The sequence below is a fragment of the Uloborus diversus genome, chromosome 6 (assembly GCF_026930045.1).
Source record: "Uloborus diversus isolate 005 chromosome 6, Udiv.v.3.1, whole genome shotgun sequence".
Lineage (NCBI taxonomy): Eukaryota > Metazoa > Arthropoda > Arachnida > Araneae > Uloboridae > Uloborus > Uloborus diversus.
This window is the reverse complement of record NC_072736.1, coordinates 137156512-137180418: the sequence shown is the minus strand read 5'-3', so window position 1 is coordinate 137180418 and position 23907 is coordinate 137156512. Positions and strand designations below refer to the sequence as shown.

Below are 23907 nucleotides of genomic sequence, written 5' to 3'. Positions count from 1 at the left end.
GAAAACATGGTTTCCTTCTCTGAAAAGAGCATTCTATGACAAACAGGCGAGAATGATGTGGACTGTTGTTTTCTGAAGAAAAGGAAGTCAACCTTTCTTCCTGACTTTGCTCCTCCACGATAGTCTTTGTTCAGGAGGTTTAAAATCTGAAACAGTTTGATGAATTGTTGACAGCTTGTAAAGATTGTGGAAGGCATCATGGAAAGTTGACTGCTTTTGCAATTGGAAGAGCTACAGAGTCGGAGTTAAATGCTTTAAAATTCCAAGAGTCGGTGTAGTCATTTTCCCTCAGAGTCCAAAACTCTGCCGAAGCTTTGGAGTTAGACTCGAAGTCATGGAGTCGAAATTGGACTGATTTTGTAGTAAATATGTCTGACTGGTTTAAAATTCCAAGAGTCGGTGTCGGTCATTTTCTTTGCGTTTTCTTAACTCTGCCAGAGCTGAGAAGTAAGAGTCGGAGTCAGACTGATTTTGGGGTAAAGGAGTTGGAGTAGAAGTTATATATCAATAATAGTAATATGAAACAGTGTAGGAAAACTAGTGGAATGTGTCAAAGACTTTTTACAGCTGTTGCAATCAGTTTTGTAATTATTTTTCATGCAATAATTCAAGCAGCGTTTTCCAAACTAAATTATTAATATTCTAAAAGTTTTCTCTGAATCTCTGAGCTTTCAAAGTCAGGAAGAACTAAACCTTTCCTTTTGATTTTGTTTTTCCACGATAGTTTCCGTTCAGAACGGTTCAGATACGAAACAGTTTGCTAAAATAACACCAATTTGTGAAATGTCATTGTGGAAGCAGCATTTTTCTTAAATTAAATTATCAACTTTGTACTCGTTTTTTACTTTAATCAACTGCTTGTTTAAGTTTTATAGCGATTTGATGAACGAAAATGAAATTTTCTGTTGTCTATTCTTACTACTTTTTCTCAGAAGGGTACAAATTCATAGGATTTTACCAAATTTCTAAGAACTTATACACTTATCAAATGTCTTCGTATGGGTGCTAAAGAATTTTAGTGAAGTACCATTGTCCCCTCAAAGTAGAGTTCCTAAGCGTAGTATACGGAAATTGAAATAGTGTTCAAGATAAAGAGAACATGTAGATGAATAAAACGTTAAAAGGGTCAAGAATGAGAATAACAATGAAAGATTTATGAAAAAATAACGTAAAAAAAAGCATTCAATAATTGTTTTTTGCTATTTATCAATTAATAATTATGAATGTTTACGTATTGTGCTCAAAAAATTTTTCAGATTGTAAAATTTTGTTTCTTATAGCCTCTAAAAACATGTATGCAATTTATTTTTCAATTTGTACGGCATAATGTTGGTTTTCTCAATTTTTCAACGCATAACTTTGATTTTGAACGTGAAATTTACTTTATTAAAAAGTTAATGAATACATGAAAGGTTAATGAATGAATGAATGAATATATTTAATGAAACTCATTAAACTTTTAAACTTTTTAAAGCAATTGGTTCACTTAGGGAATTTAAATGGCATGTAAATTGACCGCTTATGCTTTGTTGAAACGCATTTTCGTATTTATTTTCTATATGTCTAACATAAAATTATATTGAAACTAATAAAGGAGGCGTTTAGTGATGTAATGAAATCTTGAAACTTTTAAGCTTTAAAAAAGAGAAAACACAGTTGAATAATATAAATCAAAGTATCAATTGTGTTTATTTTTTATTCGGATGTATTTCTTAAAGGTGGTCAAATGAATAAACATACATATGATTCATAAAAATACGATGTTGAATAAAACGACATGTTTGTATTTATATCTGAAAAGGTAACGAACGTAGAAGTGCCAAAATATCTTATTTTGACCGAAAAAGTGTTTCAAAAATAATGTACAATGTACACTGATAACGATTTATGAAAGAAATTAGTTTATCGAACTATTAGAGAGAAAATAGCTAAATAAAGTAAAACGAGAAATGCAAAAATTAAATTACTATCTGAATACACAAATAAAAAGAAATACTTTAAAGTGAAATAAGTTTATAAATACATTAAAATAAATAATTAAATAAATATATTAGTATAAATACCTAAATAAATCAAATCCGTTTAAATAAATTTAAATAGCCAGCTAAATAGCTAAATTAAAATAAATTACCAAGTAAATAATCTAAAGTAGATAACAAAATAAATGATTAAAAATGAATCACCAAATGAATAAGTTGGAAAAAAAAAAAAAAACGCCTGATTACAAAACGTTTGCGAAATATTTTCGCAATACTGAATACAATTGTAAACTGTGGCCTGTGAACAGTAAGGATTCCTTTTTGAGATGCAATGTATTTAATTTTAAAAAAAAGGAAGAAGAAAATAAGAAGGGAGAAAATAATAATGCCATCGAATGGTGGAATGATGTTTTCTTTGTATTGCAGCACACTGAGAGCAAGCCTAAAATTTTGTATGCACATGAAATCTTCTTCATTCTTCTATTTCTTCAAAATTCTACATAAGTGATGTTTTTCGAAAACAAAGAACTGTAAAATTGTGTTTCATGAATCGTCTTAAAGTTATTGAAATGTTTATTTCTATCAATAATTCAAAAATATTTTTCAGTCCAAAACGAATCCAATTGTGTGAAAAAAGAAAACATTTTTTATCTTTCGGTCATGTCGGAACAACTTAAAAACATTAAACAAAAAAAAAGAGTAAAAATCCTTGTAAATCTATACAAGAACATAACAATTCGAGACAAAAGAGTAAACAGCTTGAAGTTAAAATGAGAAATAAATTAGTAAACCACTAAGGACATACGCAAAACGTCGGCAATTACAAATTTTATTTTAATTGCAACCAACATTCAAACAAAAATTTTACTTTATTTCGTATTGAATTCTTAAGTTAAGAATTCAAATTGATTTTTTTTAAGCCGTTGACACAATAAAATTTAATTTTCCTTCCGATGAATTATGCATCATTCGCATTCGTCAAAGCGAAATATTATCGAATTTAATATGAACGCTGTAAACATTATACTGTATGATTTCGAATTTGATTTATTTCTTTATGTTTCTTTTATTGCCATGTTTCTTTTATTACCATGTTTCTTAATGTGTTTTCCTTTTCTTTCTCGACCTGTCTGTTCCGGAATCGCTCCTCGGTTCCAGAGACACAGTCAGGTGAGTCAATGTTTAGTTGCTTTTATTATTTGTTTCCTTTTATTATTTACTTTCTTCGTATTTTCGATTTGCATGCCGCTATTTCTTCTGGTTTCTGTTTGATGAATTTTGTCTTTTAATTAAGTTTGTGTTGTTTTCTCTGGCTGACGAAAAATGTAAAACTTTCAACATCTTCTGTCAATTGTTTAACTAGGCAAAAATGATGTTTTGAGTAAGATGTATTTGAGAAATCAAATAGTATAGAAGTAAGTTGAATAAGATTGATGTATCTATGTTGAAGCATAACTGTTTTTTGTAACATTAATAAATGTGCAATTAATTTAACGATATTTGTGCTTTAAGAGCTAAAAGCAGGGATGATATTATTCAGACTTTTGTCTAAATTTCAGACTTTTCTTTAACTTTGATAGAAAACTTTAGACTTTTAACCTTTTGGAAAATTTTAAGTTTTGCAAATTTTTTCCCTTTTTCTAAACTCAAAAAATCTGACCAAGCAAGCAGGGCCGAATTTAGCTCCATGCCTCACCTAGGCAGATTTGAAATCTTCCGCCCCTCCCCCTTAAAAGAAGCAAATTTTCCTTCACTCAAAAAACACGCGAAAAAGAGTCCAAAGTTTCCCTTTTTAAAAATTGCCCATTTGGAAAACAATTTATCACGTTAAAAAAATTTTTTTTGAAGACTCTTTTTGTTTTTTCGGTTTTTAATTTAGAAAGCTTCCTTTAATTAAAATCATTCAGTCTTTTTCGATCCTCAATCAGTTTTATTTGCGTACGAGACTTAATATTAACAAAAAACAATTTTCAAATATTAATGATGTAAAAAAGAAAATAAACGTCAATCATTAAAGAAGCCAGTACTGAATAAACATTAGTATAGCACTAAAAATCTTAATCAAACTACAATCTTTTTGCGTTTTTTGGCCAAACGTAACGACTTTCTGAATTATCCACAGAAACAAGAAAAAATTCTCGATGGAAAATGAAAGAATGCCTATTTTACTTTCAAGAATAACAAATTAGTTTAAAAAATGTGTGGTTAAAGAAAAATTTGCAGCCCCTAAAAATTTTGCAGCCCTAGGCAGCTGCCTACTCTGCCTATTGGGAAATTGGGCCCTGCAAGCAAGTCAGCCTGATCCAACATTGTACTTTTAATCTCATCAATATTAAATTATGCCAGTTTTTTGAAAAGAATTTTCAGTGAGCTACTAGTGTTTACAAAATGATGACAGGCGATCAAGAATTAATTGCAATAGGATAATTTTAACAAGCATTCATGTATTAATTTAGAAACATTCATCATCATTTATTTCATTTTTAGAAAAGCATGCCTAAGTATCGTGCAGTATTTTACTTTAGAATAAGATTTCATGCACTTTTTTTTTTTTTTTTGAAAAATTACTTGTAAATGTATTTTAAAGGCTTTTTGTTCATATTGGACTTTTATGCTTATAAAGCGAAAGGGATTTTGTCTCGGAATTAGGATTTCTGAAAAGTTTTTAGCTTTTATAAACGCCCTCTGGAAAACTAAAAATTACCTTTTTTATTCAAATATTATGTTTTTAATTCTCTCCTAGTATTATATCTCCTAATTGTTTTGAGGTCACCCCAGAATGAGACATTTTCACGTAATAATTTCTAGAGACATATTTTGTCATCAGTTTCTCCTAACAGTTAAATTTCTTCATCACATTTGAAAACTACTTATTTGTTATTGCTCCCTTGAAGAAATATAAGTTAGTCTAAAACACCCTCACATAAACAATCAGAAATTTCGAATTGACCCTTCGTAAAGATTTTGTCACCATTGTAGAGATTTTGTTTTCACATTCTTTTAGAACTCTTACATTATCACTCCTTCTTAGGAATTTTATCATCGTCGCTTCACAAAAAGTTCTTCAACACCACCTTTTAGAGCTTACATTATCATCTCTTCGTAGGAATTTTATCATCATCCCCTCACAAAAAGTTTTTCATCAATCCTTGCAGAAACAAATTTGGCCCCCCAGAAATATGTTTCGCTAACGACTCTCTTGATCTTATATTTCGTCATCTTAATTTGCATAACTAGATCTCATGAATGTTCATTTTCAAAATTTAAGTTTACGTATCGTCGTGGTAGAGATTGAAGGGTTTGTTGTAAAGAACAAGACCAAATTTTCAATTTTAGGAAAACCGTGAAACACATATCGAAACTCAAATTTGAATCAAATCAGGTCCTGTTGATGAATTCCCATGATTGTACTCGTATTAAGAAAGTTTGCAGGGCTTTGTTTCGCATCAAAAAAAAAAATTATTTTTGTTATTTTTTTTTACTGTCGGAAACTTTATAACAGCCATTTGCAACAATATGAAGCCTTCTTTATGTTTGTTCGAAATTTATCAATTTTGATTACTGCTTCTTGAAGAAAAATGTAAAAATAATGACCTTTTCAATCACCTTCGTCAAAGATAAATTCATGCTGGATGCAGAAAATTCAAACACGTATCTCACCTCAGAACTAAATAAATTAATAAATAAATAAATAAACCCCACTTAATAGTTATTGTTTTTTAAACCGCAGTTTAATAGCCAATTTGATAGTAATCTATGTGAGGGACATTAAAAATTAATCATAAATTCGTTATTGATTCGTTAATTTATAGTGTTATCTTACACAGTTATAAGATTTCGGTTTTATGTTTATCTAATTTTATTTGCTTTAAATGATTATTTTTCAAAAAGTTTTTTTTTTTAATTGTCCAATTCAAAATGCTCAGTGCGTCTAGGAAAGATTAATTCATATCGAACAATAATCGTCCACGGCGGAAACGTTGAAGACAACAGCCACATCTTACAACTAATTTTATTGCTGCGGCTGTTTTCAAGTACAGTCCGATGATGTTTTACCTTATGTTTTTGTCATAAAGGAATTCTCCACTAATGAAAATAATGGCAGCAATGACAAATGAAGCCATTTACACGATCTCTTACGATAAAGTGATTTTTTTCCGCCCCAGCGATGTTAATGCTTTCAAAGTGGTGTGCTTTAGATCGCAATTCGCTCTAAATCGAAAATTACGCAGGATATTTCTGCAGCTGTTTTATTCGACCGTTCGTAGTCGCTCTATGTGCACTTGAGGGGATCGATATCATCAGGGGCTTTAGTCATAAATAATGAAAAGGAAGTGTGGGAGGGGGAGGGGGAGCCCGTTGAATTTAGCAATACCCACACCGTATAAGTAAATAAAGAGCATAGTTAAAAGGCTTTTATTTTTCGTTTCATTTTATTTTTTACCTTACTTTTTTTTTTACATTTTGCTCTTAAATATGCGAGCTTCAAATATTCTCATCAAGCGCTTTCTAATATCCAACGGTTAGAAGGTTCATTAAAATATATTGCCAAACCGTACCCGCGAGCATAGTAAAAAAAATTGTACTTCCCCCTGAATTCCGCTTTCTTGCCCCCCGGCATGGAAAAAAAAAAGTTGCCCCGGGACACGTAAAGAAGAAGGATAGAGTAGTATAAAGAGAGAGATAAAAAAATGTATCCCCCCTCTCACTCTAATGCGAAGAGCGAAGCGGCCCTTGTTTTTTTACGCTCTTAAAATCTTAAAAAACCATGTTTGTATTTTAAAAACCATTAATGACTAAGCTCTTTTTTTTTCTTTTACCCGGCTCTAAATGAAAGGAGAGACAAAAAATAAAGAGGATTGGGGTGGGGGAAGGGAGTGGGAACCCTGGGTGAGGAACAGTGGTGGGGGTGGAGCGAGAAATGAAGACGCAGACACGAGGCGTAATGAAAAACAGCCGGGTAAAAAAAAAAAATGCGGGCATAAAAAAAAAGAGCGCCAAATGACGACGCGGGTAGAATCTAGAGAGGAAGGAAGAAGGGTGGGGGTAAGGGTAAAGTAAAAAAATATATGAAAAAAACTCAGGCTGCGCCCTTACATCGTTTTTAATAAGAACATTCGTTAAAAAAGAAGCGAATGCGAGGTTTTTATGAGAAGCAAAATACTTAATGGAGAAGAAAGTCGTTACGGTCTGAAGAAGCAGAAAAAAAAAGTAGTTAAAAAAAGAAAAACTTGTTAAGAGATGCAAATGCATTTCGATTAGAAAAACTCATTAACGAAGGACGAAACACGCCCCCTACCCTCCCGGGCGCCAGAACCCTTGTCCGCCGATGCGCTCCCGACACGTGTTTGTGCAGCTCCGCTGTTACCCCCCCCCCCCCACAACAGCCCGACTCTTATTAAAAGAGCACCCCCTTCACCCGTGGGGGGATTTGTTTTTTTAATTTGTCCTCTGCAGTGCAGAGTCAGAGGATGGAGAAAAAAAATGTCCCTGCCCACTTTTAATTTGGTCGCCATTTTCTTTCCTCCGCCCTGGGTAATCATATGCGGAATGCGATTTCTCGAATAGGTTTTAAGCGAGCCGCCCCCAAATTCTTTTTTATCTGTCCTCGTTAGCAGGCTGCAACAATACGTAATTAGCGTGTGCAACTCTCTTGCTAAATATTGATTTATTTTTTGTGGAGACTAAAGCCAAAAACAGTCAATTGCCAATATTGACGAAAGTGTACAGACCCTATATGCATCTGTAAATTGAAAAGGAAATTATTTTAATTGGATCAGAATTTTAAGAAACCACCATTGTTGATCTAAAATTCTACCATTTTCCTTTCAGAAGTTCAATCAGTGACTTTCATGTACGGAAGTACTTGATTGTTGTTCATAAGCTAGTTCTTGTAGTTTAATATCAAAACAAGATTCGCGACAAGAGAAAATGAAAGTGCTTCATCGTTTTTTTTTTTTTTTTTTTTTTTTTTAATTTATTTATTTTTTTTAAATATTTTTTTTTAGCATCAACTAGTGTAGGGCATTTGCGATTTCGCTAACTTATAACGCAATTTTCACTTTCGAAACAGGATTCATTCACTACCTGATTCGAACCCGATTGCTATTAATCCAACAATTGTTATCCAACAACGATTCGAACATCTTTCGTTTTTTGATAGTTTTGGCAACATAAATCTGTACTTATTTCTTTCTTTCAGGCACTGCGAGAATGTATGTATTTCACAGCTAACCCCTAAGTGTAGCTTAATTGCGTTAATTAAGCTACGGGAATTGTTTCGTGTTATTAAACATTTATAACCCAAATACGACGACTGTATTGCTACCTTTGCAAGAGTCAATTGGATAGCATCTGTTGTTTCGGATTTTAAAAGCAAAATAAGCACCGCTTACATGCAGTCTTTTTTTTTTTTTTTTTACAAAAAGATTTCTTTAACCAATTTTTAAGTTTAATTGCACCTTCTTGTATAAAAGTATTTTAATTAACAGTGCAATGTCAGCAAAAAATATTCCAGTGGTCCCACAAAGCAACTAAGAGACGAAAGCATGCCAATTAAAAATATTTTTGAATCTGAAATTTTTTCATGTTATAACACAATAGACACTATAAACGATGTCATTACGACCAATACAACTCAGGGCTGGATACAGAGGGAGGGTCATAGGAGTCATGACCTTCCCCCCTAATCCATCGACAACATTACCCATCCATCAATACTGCATGTGATCAAAATTTATTAATTGCATACGAGATGGATGGATGTAGAATATCATGCAAATATATTATTACACATTGTTTTTAAATACTTTATGAATAAAGTGCAAGTGCTGCTCGTAATCTTTTTGATTTATTAATTATTTGTTTAAGTAAATATTTGTAAGAATGTTTCCTTTCATTGCTTCTGATATTGATTGTAAAAAAAAAATTGCCTTACCAGACGCTATATTCCTATCCAATTAAGTACTTTTTATTGACATTCAAACAGTGCCAGAAATTTTTCGTACCCGAGACTCCATATTTTTCAGCATAACCTCCCCCCCCCTAAAACGTTGGTCTGTATCCGGCCCTGATACAATTTAGTTTATAAATGAAATTTATTAGTATTTTCGGTAAATGAAGCAGATTTATAGCAATGTTTAGTCGTGAAAAGTATGTATGAAAATATCTAGTTTTCAAACGGTTTCAATAACATTATTTTTTAAGTTTTAAATAAAGACGATGAAAAAAAATTACCTTCCCTTACAAAACGGCAGCTGAGTTAATTTATAGAAAGAAGATGATTGTGCCAAGTTCAGCTTTTAAAAGAAGATAACTTTGAACTTGAACTTTACAACCGCCTTAAAAAAAAATGAGAATTTGATTTACTTTTGGCGTTTACCTTCATTAAACATTACACGTTTGAGCATATCTTACTTACTTACTTTGGTTTACTTTGTAAACTTTTGGAGGACATTTAAAAAACTTAAAACTGATATATTTACCCTCTGTATATGCAGTAAAAATTATGTTCTAAGTTAGGAATACGACTTGTAAAAAGAGAGTAAATGAAAATACATTTACGTATATTGTTTTCAGTCATCAAATGATTGTATTACTTGTATTAACTGTTAAATCCACGACATTGTCATCAATGTGCTGAGTGGTCGAAATTTTCTGATAGCTTTATTTAGCGTGCGATTTTGTAATCACGTCAGGGCATGTAAGATTTTGCTATCTTCCTGATACTGTGAATTATTAACAGCCGTAAATTATTATTTTGAATATATTTAGTAATTAAATACTTAGATGAATAAGCTAGTCAATATTGTCCTTCTGAACCTTGTATACTGACCTCTCCTTACTATAAGAGTCCAGTAACTTGTATGTTTACTTTTTAAGTAAATTAAAATGACGTTATTTATCTTTAGGTCTTGATTTGATAAAAATAAGATCAAGCTTTCTTACGAAGCTAAAGCATGGTGAATTTTTCTTAGAAATATATGTAGAATTTTCTTTAAGAAAAACTTACATTTGAGAGAAAAATTTCCAGTTCCCTTTTTTTGCCTAATTTGTGCTATTTTGTTAGCCAGATTATTTTTTTAATTTTTTTTTTTCAAGTATCATAATTTGAAATTTAAATAATATCGAGTGTGGTGGACGATTCGTGGTCTTAATCAAACAATGCGTGTTTGGGCTGTATTTCATCAAACAACCTTTTTTCAATAGAAAAATACATACCATACTTCCAGTGCAGTCACCGAACTTATCTTCCAGGTAAACCAAACCAAACTTCGAGTCCTAATATTTGATGCATTGTATGTCGGAAATATGAAGAACTTTGCTAGTGCGCCCTTATCAAAATCCTGTTGTTAACGTTGCTCTATTATGTTTATGATTATGTTTATAATGTTAAAAATTCCTTTTTCAAATTTTATTTTCTTTTCTAGTCTGAAACTGGAATGTGAGAAACTTGCCAGTGAAAAGACCGAAATGCAAAGGCATTACGTCATGGTAAGTGCAGTTTTCTAGAACGAAAGACCTTCAGCGCTGATGAGTTAGTTGTAGTCCTTGGTTCAGTCAGAAAAATACTATTCCTCGACAATCGCTAAAAAAATGAGAACGTTGTTTTATTAACGGCCCTGAATCAAAGTAGTGTAATTTTCCTAAACTTTACATTTGAGGCAGTGCGAAGTAAAGGGATGTAAGTGGCAAAATTAAAAATGTAGAGATAACCAGTACAAATATTAAGGGAACCTCTCCTTTGTCTTGGGGCAAGAGATATTACTAGTAGCCCTAGTTGGTAGGTGCTGCTGTACAGCATGATTTAGAAAAAAAAAAATCAATGAAAGCCTACCGATGACGTTATCTTTAAACGCGTTTTACTCAAAACTTGAAAATGTCCACTCCACTCTCTGCTTCTCACTGCCTCATTTCGGTTATGTCATGCAGTATTACAGAGGTTTGCCCAACTTTTAAATGTCTATTATTTATTGTAAATTTTTGTTGAAATGATTCTTGAAAATAATTGAAACTTAATGAAAGAGGTTGCTTAGAGAAGAAACTTGCAAACATGGGTTGTGCCTCTGTGTTTGTTCCCGTACAAATTAAAAACCTGATCTACTTGTCCACTTGATTGTGAAAACATTTTAATTAAAATTATGATTTAAAACTGATACGAATAGCATAAACACTCATTGATTATTTTTATTTGTTCGAAAATTAGGCATTTTATATTGAGTTGCCTGAAGAACATAGGGGAAAATACGGATTTACCATAGTTTTTATGCCAAATAATATGAATCTACAACAGAGTTGCAGCAAGAGATCTAGAAAAATGCAGTTCATCTTTTTAACCCTGTCGTGATTATAACTCGTTTAATAAAATCCTGTTTATTTTGTATTCAAAATCTAATTATTTTGCCAATCGACTACTGCTCATCTTACTTGAAAAGCTGAGGTAAATTTCTATAACCTGGTTTACGTAAGCACGAAATGTTTGCTAAATAAGTCTCTTCGTTAACAGAATACAAAATTCAGTTTACGGATAAAGTATGGTTTTAAATGCAATGAATGTCTGTTTAATTTTACTACCAGGAAATAACCCGACCTGGGGGGGGGGGGAGATTAAAGCCACTCCACTAGTCAGAGCTTAAAATAAAATTTCGCACATGCATAATAACATTACATAAAAATGTTTTATTATCTGTTGTATTATCATTACTTTTAGTAACTAATCTAAAAAATTAGTTTCTTTAATTAAGATCTCTCTATTTCTACCTATTTTTTGTCAAGCTCCGTCAACTTTAATCGAAAAAAATCTGGTTGTCTGGTCAACTTTTAGAGAAAACCATTTTGGGAATAATAAAATTCCCAGAAAATGAAAAACAGTAATTCCATACCTAATAATTTGCAGTTATGAGCATTTCCCAATCTTGTTGCAATATAGTTTTGAGCTTTGTTGGTGAAAACATTTATGTGCTTGATTTCAGATGTATGCAAAATTATCAAGAAAAAAAAAGAAAGCCTAATGTAAAAAATGCAGCACATTTTATTTGCTATGTAAAACTAATATTTGTTTTCTACCTGTACAACAAAAATCTTAATACAACAAAAAACTTTTCTAATAAACCGAAAATATGTTGACTGTGTTTTAGAATGTTAGTAGCTTCCGCAAAGTGAATGTGACTTTTATATAGTCATTATACATTCATATCTGTAATCGTGTTTGTTGATGTGAATTTCACTTTTTTTTAAACTTATTATTTTCTCTTTTCAGTACTATGAAATGTCATATGGCTTAAACGTCGAAATGCATAAGCAGGTAAGACTTATACTCAGTCATTACTTTTAATTTGTTGCTATAAAAATACATTGCAAATTTGGATAAGTCAAGGTAAGCGATTGGATACAAAAAATAGAAAGTAAATAAGCAAAAGTACGTAAAATCTTTAAAGCAGAGAAAAAAGGAAAATCAGGAATTACTCGGGAGAAACAGATGCAGTAACTTACTTGAAGAAATTACAACATAATGTGATCCTATGAAAAGTGTAAAATTTGATATTACAGTATTTTTTTCAAAACTTCTAACTACCAATTGTAATTTTCAAAAGATTTTCCAAAAACGATACGGGAACTATTTTTTTTTCTGCTTGGAAAGCAGGGTAGTAAATATACGGTTTGCTAGGTTTTATGTTCATGTTTCTGGGCTGTTTAAATAATATGCTTTTGCATGGAAAACCTGGAGAAGTTATGTGCGTATTGTTATCTTTAGGAAGTTTTTACAAATGGTGCTAATGAACACGTTACATGCTTCGGGATAATACTACGGATAAAGTGTTTCACTTATTGGAAAAATGTGTTCAAATTTTATAGCTTGCAGTGGAATTTTTATTGTAAATGTGTACTTTAAGTTGCTGTGTAATAAGAGCTATGTATGTAAGGAATTCTGTTACTGACAGGTTCATGTTAATGTTTTGTGATTTCTGTTGCGTAAATATTAATATTTAAATGTAATTTTTTTTTCAGAATGTTAAAAATCAATTCAGTTTTTACTGCATTAGCCTCTTTAACTTATTTTTATTCCCTCATTTATTAAATTGTTTGCTTTACTACCACTTTTCTGAAAAATTATTCATCTTAATTTTTGACTTTAATCAAAACGTATAATTTCAACAGCTTGATTATTTACATTAAAATTTTAGACCGACAGAAATATACTGATGCAAATTTTGTATTTTATTTTAATTTCATTACTTATTCAATAAATTTATTGTTAATCTAACATTTTCATTCAACATATATTCCGACATTATTCCGAATCAAAATGAGCGTTCTCTTATTTTTATTTTCTCAATATTGTGTTTCCTTTAGTTTTACGGCCATATTCACCAGCTAAGTTCATCCGCTTGAAGCCTTCTGATTGGTTTCAGAAGGCTTCGATCGACAGTTCGAGTGCTTGATTGAGGCGAGTTTGAAAACATAACTTTAAACTGTATTTTCCGTCGGTCAATCTGTTATATATTAAGTTATTTCCTTAGAGGGGGGGGGGGTTGTAAGATAATATTTTGATTTTTGATCATTCAAACGTTGCCATTTTACTTCCTTAATCAGTAGAGGCGTGTTTTTAGTTCATTGTTACGTCTTTTGTTTTTTGGTGAAATATTTAAGTGCTGTAGCTATTATTGAATAAAATGAGAAATCAATGTAAAGAAATCAAATTAGCTGTAAAATACCATAAGAAATTCGCAATATTTCTTTGACAATTTGTGTTTTATTTATGTTTATTTTTTCTCTTATTCATTGCACAAAACATTTTTGATCATTTAACATGTAACCATTAGTGTTGCATCGTTATGATAAAAATAAGTTAACTAATAAACTCAACTAATTAACTAAGCTAACTTAACTAATAAATTAACTCACAATAAATATTTTTTCACTTTTAAATTTATCAAATAGCAGTTTAATATAGTTACTATTGAGAAAAAAAGTTAATTCCTTACTGGTTTATGATATTTTTTTACTAAATCCTTGCTTAAGGTAGTGCTGAAATTCATTCTATAACCATCGATACAAAAAAAAATCAAAATAGAAATAATCAAAGTGTTTTCAGCACCTGTAATTTTCATTTCCTCGCTTTTTATGTTTTTATTTTAGTTTATTAATCATTAGAATGTTTCTTGAAAAGACAGTTCATTTTAGAACTATAGTATGTTTGAATAATAAATAGTTTTTTTATTTGCTTTATCAAATATTATTAGTTCAGAGTTGACATTATTAAAATGAATTTGATTCATTTTATTGCGTTTTGACGTTTTACGTTGCTATTACTTTATTATTTGATTTTTTAGAGGATTACTTTAATAGTATAACTGTTATTTTCCATCATTCAAATCGAAGGAGGTCAAGTTCTCCCAATAATAATACAAAATAGCTTTTAACCGTTTCACATAATCGATCGGCTCAAATCCCATTTTGATTTATTGATTGAATCATCAGACCTGTGGTAGACAAGTTCCTAGGGCTATTTTTGACCTTGCAGTTTATTTTTCATGCATTTAATTTTATCATATAAGTTTGTTCTTATCATTGCAAAATGCTCCTTTCCGAACTACTGGCTTTTACCTTATTTTTTATATAATGCTTTTTATTATCATTTCAAATCATCATTACAATCTACATTGTTTGCTTTCAAGCTCTAAATGAACAAAATGCTGCAATAAATAACCCTTATTATTTTGTAATCATTTCTAAATGTATCATTTAAATGGACTTAGTTTGAATTGATAATATTATTGTATTTTTCACTATTAATAGTGAAATAAATTACTCCAAGCTAAGTTTTTCTTTTGGAGAAGCATTTTAAATTGATTCTTTAAGGAAGATCCTTGCGCTATTAGAACTAAAACGGATTGCTCTCATCAAGAATCAAATTATGCGCTAAAATTTAGTTCGCATTAAAAGTTAAAATAAGTATTGAATTTTCATCTTATGTTGAGTGAAACTGCTTTTAAAGTTCATTAGAAATAATGAATTTGAAGAGAATTTCATTGCGTTTTCGATATTGATTATCCAATACCACGCTCAGTTCAATATTAAAAATATCGCTTTTCAAATGCGACGTAAAATCTTGTAAAAAACCCCCACTTTATAAGCAACTGTAACAACTTTCATTATTTGTTTAATTCTGGCGTCAAATATAAGTCCGATTACGCGAACACTCTTCGCACCTCCGCCTTCCCCTTTTAGAACACACTCATTGCGTTCTAATTGCAAAACTCATTTTAGTAAACTGATTCTCTGAGTAGCGTGTCAACATTACATTTACCGATTTTTAATAGCGGCTTTTCTTGCGAGGTGGCTCTTTGATAGGGTCGGGGGAAAACGATTCGAATGTTCGGATTAGGTTCTCTCTCTCCCCCCCCCCTCCTTTTTCGAAAGTGCCAACCCTTTTAACTGAATTAACGCATGGATTCGGAAACCGTGTGTTTCCAATAATAAAAACGAATATTTGAGAAGTCTTATCCTTCTTTTTTTAAGTTCCTTTTTGCCTTCTCTCGTCTTTATTTTAATTCTGTGAGAGCACGGGGGAGTGGAAGGGGCATCGAGGGGTTTGACTGGAAGGGGGGATTCGAATCGCAGCGGCTGCGTTATTTGCATTGAGAATCTCAATCTGTTTAAGCCGAGGCATCGAAGTCTTCGTTATTTTAAGGCAGGCGTCCGTTGGTGGTGTTTGTGCAGTAGTAGCTGGCTGAGAGTAATGTCGGTAGTGCCGCGAGGCGTCGTCCCGAGAAATCTACGAATCAAAATGAATGGCGCCGAAAGAAAGAACTATTCATCGCCTCCATCTTTGAACACTTGTGACTCGACCAATCTGGCAAAGATTGTTTTAATTTCTGTAGGGTTAAGCTTTTTCGGTGGCGAAACGACCTATTTTTACTTCTTTTTACAAAAAAGGAAGCATTGTATTCGCGAAAAAATTTTCACTCAAAAATCGGTCTTAATTTCCATTTTGATCACCCCCAAATGAATGTTGAGTTTCTTTTCGACCCGACCACACGTACATATGTACCTAAGAACGTATAGACGCCCGAATATTCATTTTGAAGTTTCCCGAGTTAATTACAACGAGTTTTCTCGTGACATCTGTATGTACGTATGTATGTGCGTATGTGTGTATGTATGTCGCATAACTCAAGAACGGTATGTCCCAGAAAGTTGAAATTCGGTACGTAGACTCCTAGTGGGGTCTAGTTGTGCTCCTCCTTTTATGGTTGCATTCGGGTGTTTCTAAAGGGGTATTTTGCACCTTTTTGGGGGGAATTAAATGTTAATTTCGATGCAAACTCAAGTGGTGTTATAATTTGACGGACATTTGCCGATATATCGCCAGTTTTTTAGTCGCCAAGTTTTATCGCCAACTTGGCGACAAATTTGGCGGTTTTTTTTTTTTAAATTTGTTTCAATTTGTTGGTTATATTTAGAGAGTAAACTACTGAATCACATTAAATTTGCCAGTAATGGGGAAATGACATTAAATTGGAGTAAAAGGAAGTCATGTGATGCACACATCAGCTCGTTAAGTAGTAGGCTTTCATTAATTTTTATACTCATTTAGATATACACACATGAATAAAGCTAGAGAGACAAATATATAGATATAGTTTGATACAGATAGGTGTATAGATATATATATATGTATAGATGAATATAAATAGATAAATGCATAGATGAATATGAAAAGATAGATAGATATAAATAGATAGAATAATTTAAATAGATATAAATAGTTATACAGATAAATAGATATAAATTGATAGAGATGGGTAAATAGACACACAGACAGATATAAAAATATATATATATATATATATATATATATATATATATATATATATATTAATTAGTAAGATAAATACATAGGTGGATAGATACGATATTTATGTAGATGAATATAAAGATGGGTAAAAATCGACAGATATAAATAGGTATAGATATAGATACTAAGATATAAATTGATATCAATGTTCAAATAGATAGAGATAAAGATATAAATAGATATTAATAAACTGTACCAAATAGTTACTTTGTAGTTACACAGACAAACGAAAATGTATAGTGATAGATAGAAATACATAAATATAAATCGACAGATGGGTATACAGATAGATAGAAATTTATGTATTTAAATCGATAAATGTGAATAGATAGGTCATATAAAAAGATTGACAGAAAAAAATAAACGTAAATAGATAGATGTATAAGTAGATGGATAGAAACATATAAATGTAGTTGTCCTTAAATATGCAGTTCAAAGTACACTGTGTTCTTTGAACTACGTGGGTTAACTTTGCACTATTTCATATTTTTGAGGACCTTTTAATGAAACTGTACAAGTCCCGGTGCTGCATCCTACTGGCAAATTATAATATCAGTACATAAACCATAAACATAAGCAAATTATAATACCCCGGCAGTTCAGTCATCCATCCGAGGACTGCCTTAGACCTGGCTTTTAGGGCGGTAACTTACTGCAAAATATAATATCAGTTTTTAACTTTTTTATTTCACAAAATACTTTGGCAACACTGCTCATAGCTACTGTTCAAAAACCTAATTCGAAGCTGTAAAAAATATCTCGTTCTACATTGAAATATTCTTGAATATATAATAAAATATAGAAATAACATAATGTTATGAATCGAGAATGGAAATTTTTTATATATTTGAAAATGCTAATTTCTTGTTCATTTAAAAAGATTCGTTGTTTTATCAAAATCAGGGGTTATCCATAAATACCACACTCTTTTTTTCAACAGATTTGATTAATCAAAAATTCATACATTTAGAATTTATCACCCAAGAAGGGTACATCCCAAAATAATTTTACGAAATAGCTAATAATGCAACATAAAATTGCACGATTCTTCCGTGCTTCACGAAATTCAATATGAACAGCCCATAATAGGAAACTGCACGATCTTAAAAATTTTTAGTTTGAAGCAACAACATACTATGATGACTAGGGTTATAGTACCTAATTAAACAAATTTTTTGCCCCCCCCCCCCCATGTGCTTTGGTACGAACTCAACTCTAGTTCGTGCTCATAAAAAAGGAACTGGTGCAGATGTTGTATCGTCGCTACATAACTCTTTAAAATTATCAAATTATCTTGGGAGGTTAAATTGTTTTATTTATTCTTATGTCCTATGCTTATTTATAAATGTAACATTTAGTTTTATGCATGGTAAATTAAAGTTAAAATTACCTTGCCCATGTGACTTTATGACAAGTGTTAAACATAGATTCAAGAACTTGGTCTAAGATTACGGCAAATCTAACACAAAAACTATATTTGCACAGCAAAAGTACGCTTTTATATTAGATTATAATAGCATACAAAGCTGCTTGAATATCTTGTTTTAAATTTTGTAAGTTTGTAACACACTGCCAGCAAACTCAGAGTTATAGAAGAAACTCTTCGTCCAGTAGGGAGTTCTAGCGGACAATGGAATGTGTTATTTAGAAGGTGGAAGCATGGTAAATGGTGTTATAATTAAAGGCAAAACACGGGGAATATAAAATTCTTACTTTTATAGTTTTGGCCTTAAATTTTGTAAACGCAGTTAAAATGAAAGAAAATAATAGTAAAAACTTCACAGAATATACTGATTAAAGTTAAGTGCCATTTACAAGGGGAAATGTAAATTGTGAGTTTCAGGTAAGGAATTTTCGAATTACATATTTAATTAAACAACGGCACCCACAAACTGCACAGATGATTAAATTTTCCACTCATTGTTATTAAAGGGAAACAGTTTACTCTTACCCACGGGGAAAACTTTTAATTAAAAAGCTACGGCAAAACAGATGAGAAAAAAAATTCCTTATCAAACATTAAAGTCTTTGCCGCGTGAAAACGGAACTTGGAATATATAACTTAAGTTTTCATACTTTCAACAGTTCCTGTTGCAGTTGTTTATAATCTCATCTGGACTAGGTCCATGAGCTCAAAACTTCTCAGAAAATGTTAAACAACTACAGGCTATTGAAAACAGTCGCCCTTATCCAAAACCACACAAGCTATAGTTGAGGCAAACCTAACCTGGCAGCATTTTGAAGGTTACGCAGGTCCTAATCACAGCATTATGACGCTGCAAGGTTAAGTTTTCCCCAACTATAGACTGTGACTGGGTGAGGACTGCTCTGTGTTGTATTTATTTGCAAGTGAAATACTCCCTGCGACCAGGTTCGTATATAAGGCATTTCAGTGAACCTCTAGACTAAGAATTCTGAATAGCAGCCACTGGCTACCAGAGTCACAAAAAAATGGTAGCTGCTTTTGACTTTTGGTAGCCATTTTTTTTAAACAAAATATATTCATCTCAAACTATAAATGACCTTAAAGGAGTTTGTTCCTAATTACGTTGCCAAAATGGAGTCGACTGATGCGCTGAGTGTCTCAGGGTCGGAAACGTGCACGATATACGATAGGAATTTCAACAAATAAAGAATCACATGGTCGCAATTTTTGGCGACTAAGAGTAAGGCTTGTGTTTTAGGTAGCCATTTTCAATTTCAGCCTTTACATTTCAGGCAAGGCCGACGAGTGGTCATGGCACCTTGACAAAAACTAGGGACTCAGCTTTTGGAGGGGTTTGACTCAAAATGGGAGTGATGTAAGTTTTGTTAGTTTTATAGGAATGAGGGGACCGATAATTAAACTGTAAGTGAGCCCGCCCTGACTCTTGGCGGCCCTGATTTATGTTGGACAGTGACGAATCTGGAGATGGTAGTTTGTAGAGTCTTATCTTTACCAAAAGAAAGAGTACGACCAGGGTTGTCTCTGCCATACCAATTATGTACCGGAGGAATCGTCCAAATTTGGAGATTAAAAATTCTTTTACTTGGCTACTTCTCGTGAAAAGTTAAGCAATTATATTTTTTCATCTATTCTTCAACATTCTTGAAAGTTGAAAGTTCAAAATTGAAATAGCATTCTGTTTCATTATTAATCTGAAATAACCCTTTACTTATAATTTTGTGATCCGAAATGGCGTTTGGTTCTTGCTTTGAGGAGGACCTCTACCTTCTTATAGTCTGGGCGTTCTTCAGCAAAAGAATCACCGTGCGCGATTCTGTGCCTATAGGGTAAAAAAGAAGTTTCCATTCTGTTTCCGGAGAAGCCATCTGCTCTTTCTAAGCATCTCATTTGACACGTGCTACGTCCTTCGAAACCTTTTCTCCCCGTTCTATCCCCATCCTCCTCCATTCCCAGGAGAATAGCGAAAGAAGGGTGGAAGAGTGTTCCAAAAGCTCTGAAGACTCCCGAAGATACGACTGAGGTTTTGAGCAAGGGGGAGATTCACGATCAAAAGGAACCGACTGCATTAGAATGAATTATTGACAGTTATTTTTCATCGCTGTTCCCGTTCGGCATGTTGTTTTTTTTTTCCCCATCCATGTTTTTTGCCCCCTTCATTTTGAGGGAAGCTTGTTTCTTTTCACTCCACTTCATTCTAAACCAGGGAGCAACGCCTGGAAAAAAATATTCCTGCAGAACTCTCAGACATATTTTTTTTTCGATTCGTTATCTGTTCCTACATGTTAATTTAAAGCTTATTGGTGCTACATGTTTCGTCTTTCGCCTCACGAGCATCTTCAACCCGAGCCCCAAATCCAGGAATTGTTTCCGACTCTTCGTCGCTGGAGATTGTCGAATGCAAATGGCGCGACGTTCCATGCAGCTTTCGTAATTCTCTCTTCAGCTCTTCCAGGTCAATTCTTCTTGCGTTTGAATGAGCAACTAGCAAACGAAGACCAATATGTTGCTCTTTCAGCCCAGCAAGTTTCATATTTAGAATGCATACTGCATTTCAGGCTCCCACCCTTTGTTTATTAGGGGTAAACTTGGTGGTAGAATCGAAATCTTTTACTTGGTCTGTACGGGAGAGAGAAGATTTTGAGAGGTACAGTTTTGTTGTATTTAAGCTTTGAACATTTAATGTCACTTGTCAATTAAAATTGATGAATCGCTTTTGATATGTTTTGCATTTTTTCTGTTTTTACATTAGATTTTAGGGTGAAGTAATATCGTTAAAACTTGTTTCATATTTGAAGTCATTGAATCAACCCTTATATGCACTAGCCGGCTATGGCGACTAAATTCTCCGCCTTGGCGAGAAATTGAAGAGTCATCGCCTATTTGATATTATTTTCGGATACATTTTTTGGTGCTAAATTTGTCGAAAATCGCTAAATGCTGCTAAGTTTGACGACTTTTTAACTTTATTGGTTATCATTGTCACATGTCCACATGTTCATCATAAAGTTCACGTGACATTTGTGATAATGTCATCTCCCCAAGCAGAAACGACCTCTAAGCTGACATAGATACATAGATATATACAGTTAGAATGTACAAGTACATTTACTAGTAAATTAACAATTTCCCTCAGGGAAGTACGTCAATGAAGTATACAACTTTCACTATAATTTTAAAACATATATTTTGAAATAGTCTCTGAGTTATTAGTTATTCAAGCTTCCTTTTAGTTACAACCATATTTTTTTATCAATGATATTCCGAACCGCTTTTAAGTTTTTGCGGTACACCATACATGCTGCTCTCAATTTTATTTCTTCAAAAGGAACTTTTTTTATTTTTAGATTTCTTAGCCAGAATTGCAATGAAACTTTGCGAAATGTTACCTTCGTGTCCAGTGTCTTGTGCTGCCTTTGTGCATCAGGGGAAGCAGTTTCACAAATTCACGTTCAAGCGTGAGTTCGTGACGCTTTTACAACAAAGCACTATAAAACAAAACTTTCCGCAATAAGCGCAGGTAGTGAAATGAATCATCGGTTATCACGGAACTGTGTTGTGAAGACACTGAACTTTTCGCTAATAAGACTGAATATTCAATCAGTTACTTCTACTAGATACTAAACGTTGGAAGGTCAGATTCTTGTTCTGAAATATTCTGTGTTTGTCTGCGTGAGTGTGTTTCGTTACTCATAACTTCCCCTGCGTTCTTCTATGTCTATTAACATGGAACATTTAGGGTTTTGATATTTATTTGTTTGGGTTGGTATTTGAAGTTGCATGAGCTACACCTGTAAAGTACAAATCCGAATGTTTAGTTTATCGGTGTTTGATCTTTTTTAATGTACAATATACAGGGTGTTCGAAAAGTCCTTGACACATTTTAAAAATTCATAGAAAATCAACAAATAGTCGTTTGAATATGCAGTTGCTCATATGTCAGCCAGTTGCATGTTTTAACAATTTTTTGAAAATTCACCAAAAAATATTTCGGAAGTTCAATTACTACCCAAAATTCAGCTTAAAAAGAACTATTAAATTTGGAAAAGGTTTTAAAAATAATTTATGCACTTTATTTTTAATGTTTTAGTAGCAATTTAATAGCTAATTGTATCGTTATTTTTTGGTTTGCAAAAAAAAAAAAAAACAGTGGCAACTAATAAATTTGCTTCTACTTGCCACTGGCGACTAGAAATATTTCTTGCTCTTAATTTTGGAGAAGCAATCTTAAAGCACTTCACTTTCCGAAAGTGTCAGGCATTGCAGTTACCCTATAATAACCTTTAATCAAAGCGGTAACTTTTTTTTGTTTTAGTAGCAATTCAAAAGCTAATTTGTTGTGTAGTTACTTTTTGGTTAACCAAAAAAAAAAAGAGTGGCGACTAATAAATTTGCTTCTACTCGCTACTGGCGACTAGAAAAAAATCCCGCTCTTTATCTTTGAAAAGCAATCTTAAAGCACTTCACCTTTCGAAAGTGTCAGGCAGTTACCCTATGTTAACCTTTAATCAAAATTATATTTTTAATGTTTTAGTAACAATTTAACAGCTAATTTGTTTCGTTACTTTTTGATTTGAAAAAAAAGTGGCAACTAGTAAATTTGCTTATTTTTGCGACTGCCGACTAGAAAAACTTCCTTCTCTTGATCTTTGTAAAGCAATCTTAAGCACTTCACTTTCCGAAAGTTTCAGGGAGTTACCTTACACTAACCTTTAATCAAAGTGATAGTTTTTATGTTTTAGTAACAATTTAAAAGCTAATTTGTTGTGCAGTTACTTTTTAGTTTGCAAAAAAAAAAAAAAAAGACAACTGATAAATTTGCTTCTATTTGCCACTGGCGACTATAAACATTTCTTGCTCTTAATTTTTGAGAAGTAATCTTGAAGCACTTCACTTTTCAAAAGTAACAGGCATTGCAGTTACCCTATAATAACCTTTAATCAAAGTGGTATTTTTTTTGTTTTAGTAGCAATTCAAAAGCTAATTTGTTGTGTAGTTACTTTTTGGTTTGCCAAAAAAAAAGTGGCGACTAATAAATTTACTTCTACTCGCTACTGGCGACTAGAAAAAAAAATCCCGCTCTTTATCTTTGAAAAGCAATCTTAAAGCACTCACCTTTCGAAAGACAGTTACCCTATGTTAACCTTTAATAAAAATTATATTTTTAATGTTTTAGTAACAATTTAACAGCTAACTTGTTTCGTTACTTTTTGATTTGCAAAAAAAAAAAAGTAGCAACTAATAAATTTGCTTATTTTTGCAACTGCCGACTAGAAAACCTTCCTGCTCTTGATCTTTGTAAAGCAATCTTAAAGCACTTCACTTTCTGAAAGTGTCACGCAGTTACCCGAGATTAACCTTTAATCAAAGTGATAATTTTTATGTTTCAGTAGCAATTTAAAAACTAATTTGTTGTGTAGCTACTGTTTGGTTTGCGAAAAATAAAAAAAAAAGAAGAGTGGCAACCAACAAATTTGCTTCTACTTGCCACTGGCGACTAGAAAAATTTCCTGCTCTAGATCTTGGAGAAGCAATCTTAAATCAGTTCATTTTTCAAAAGTGCCAGGCTTTTACCTTATATTAACCTTTAATAAAAGTCATAATTTATATGTTTTTTTTAGCAA

The 23907-nt window shown here is 32.2% G+C and overlaps 1 protein-coding gene across 1 annotated transcript in view; it reads left to right on the top strand.

The window, feature by feature from the left end:
• The window catches only part of LOC129223803 (protein groucho-like), a 331565-nt gene that overhangs the window by 33306 nt on the left and 274352 nt on the right, over nt 1–23907 (top strand). The window contains exons 3-5 of the mRNA XM_054858158.1: nt 3138–3149; nt 10409–10472; nt 12238–12282. Coding sequence (XP_054714133.1) covers nt 3138–3149; nt 10409–10472; nt 12238–12282 — 121 coding nt within the window. The remainder of the gene's footprint in view (nt 1–3137; nt 3150–10408; nt 10473–12237; nt 12283–23907) is intronic.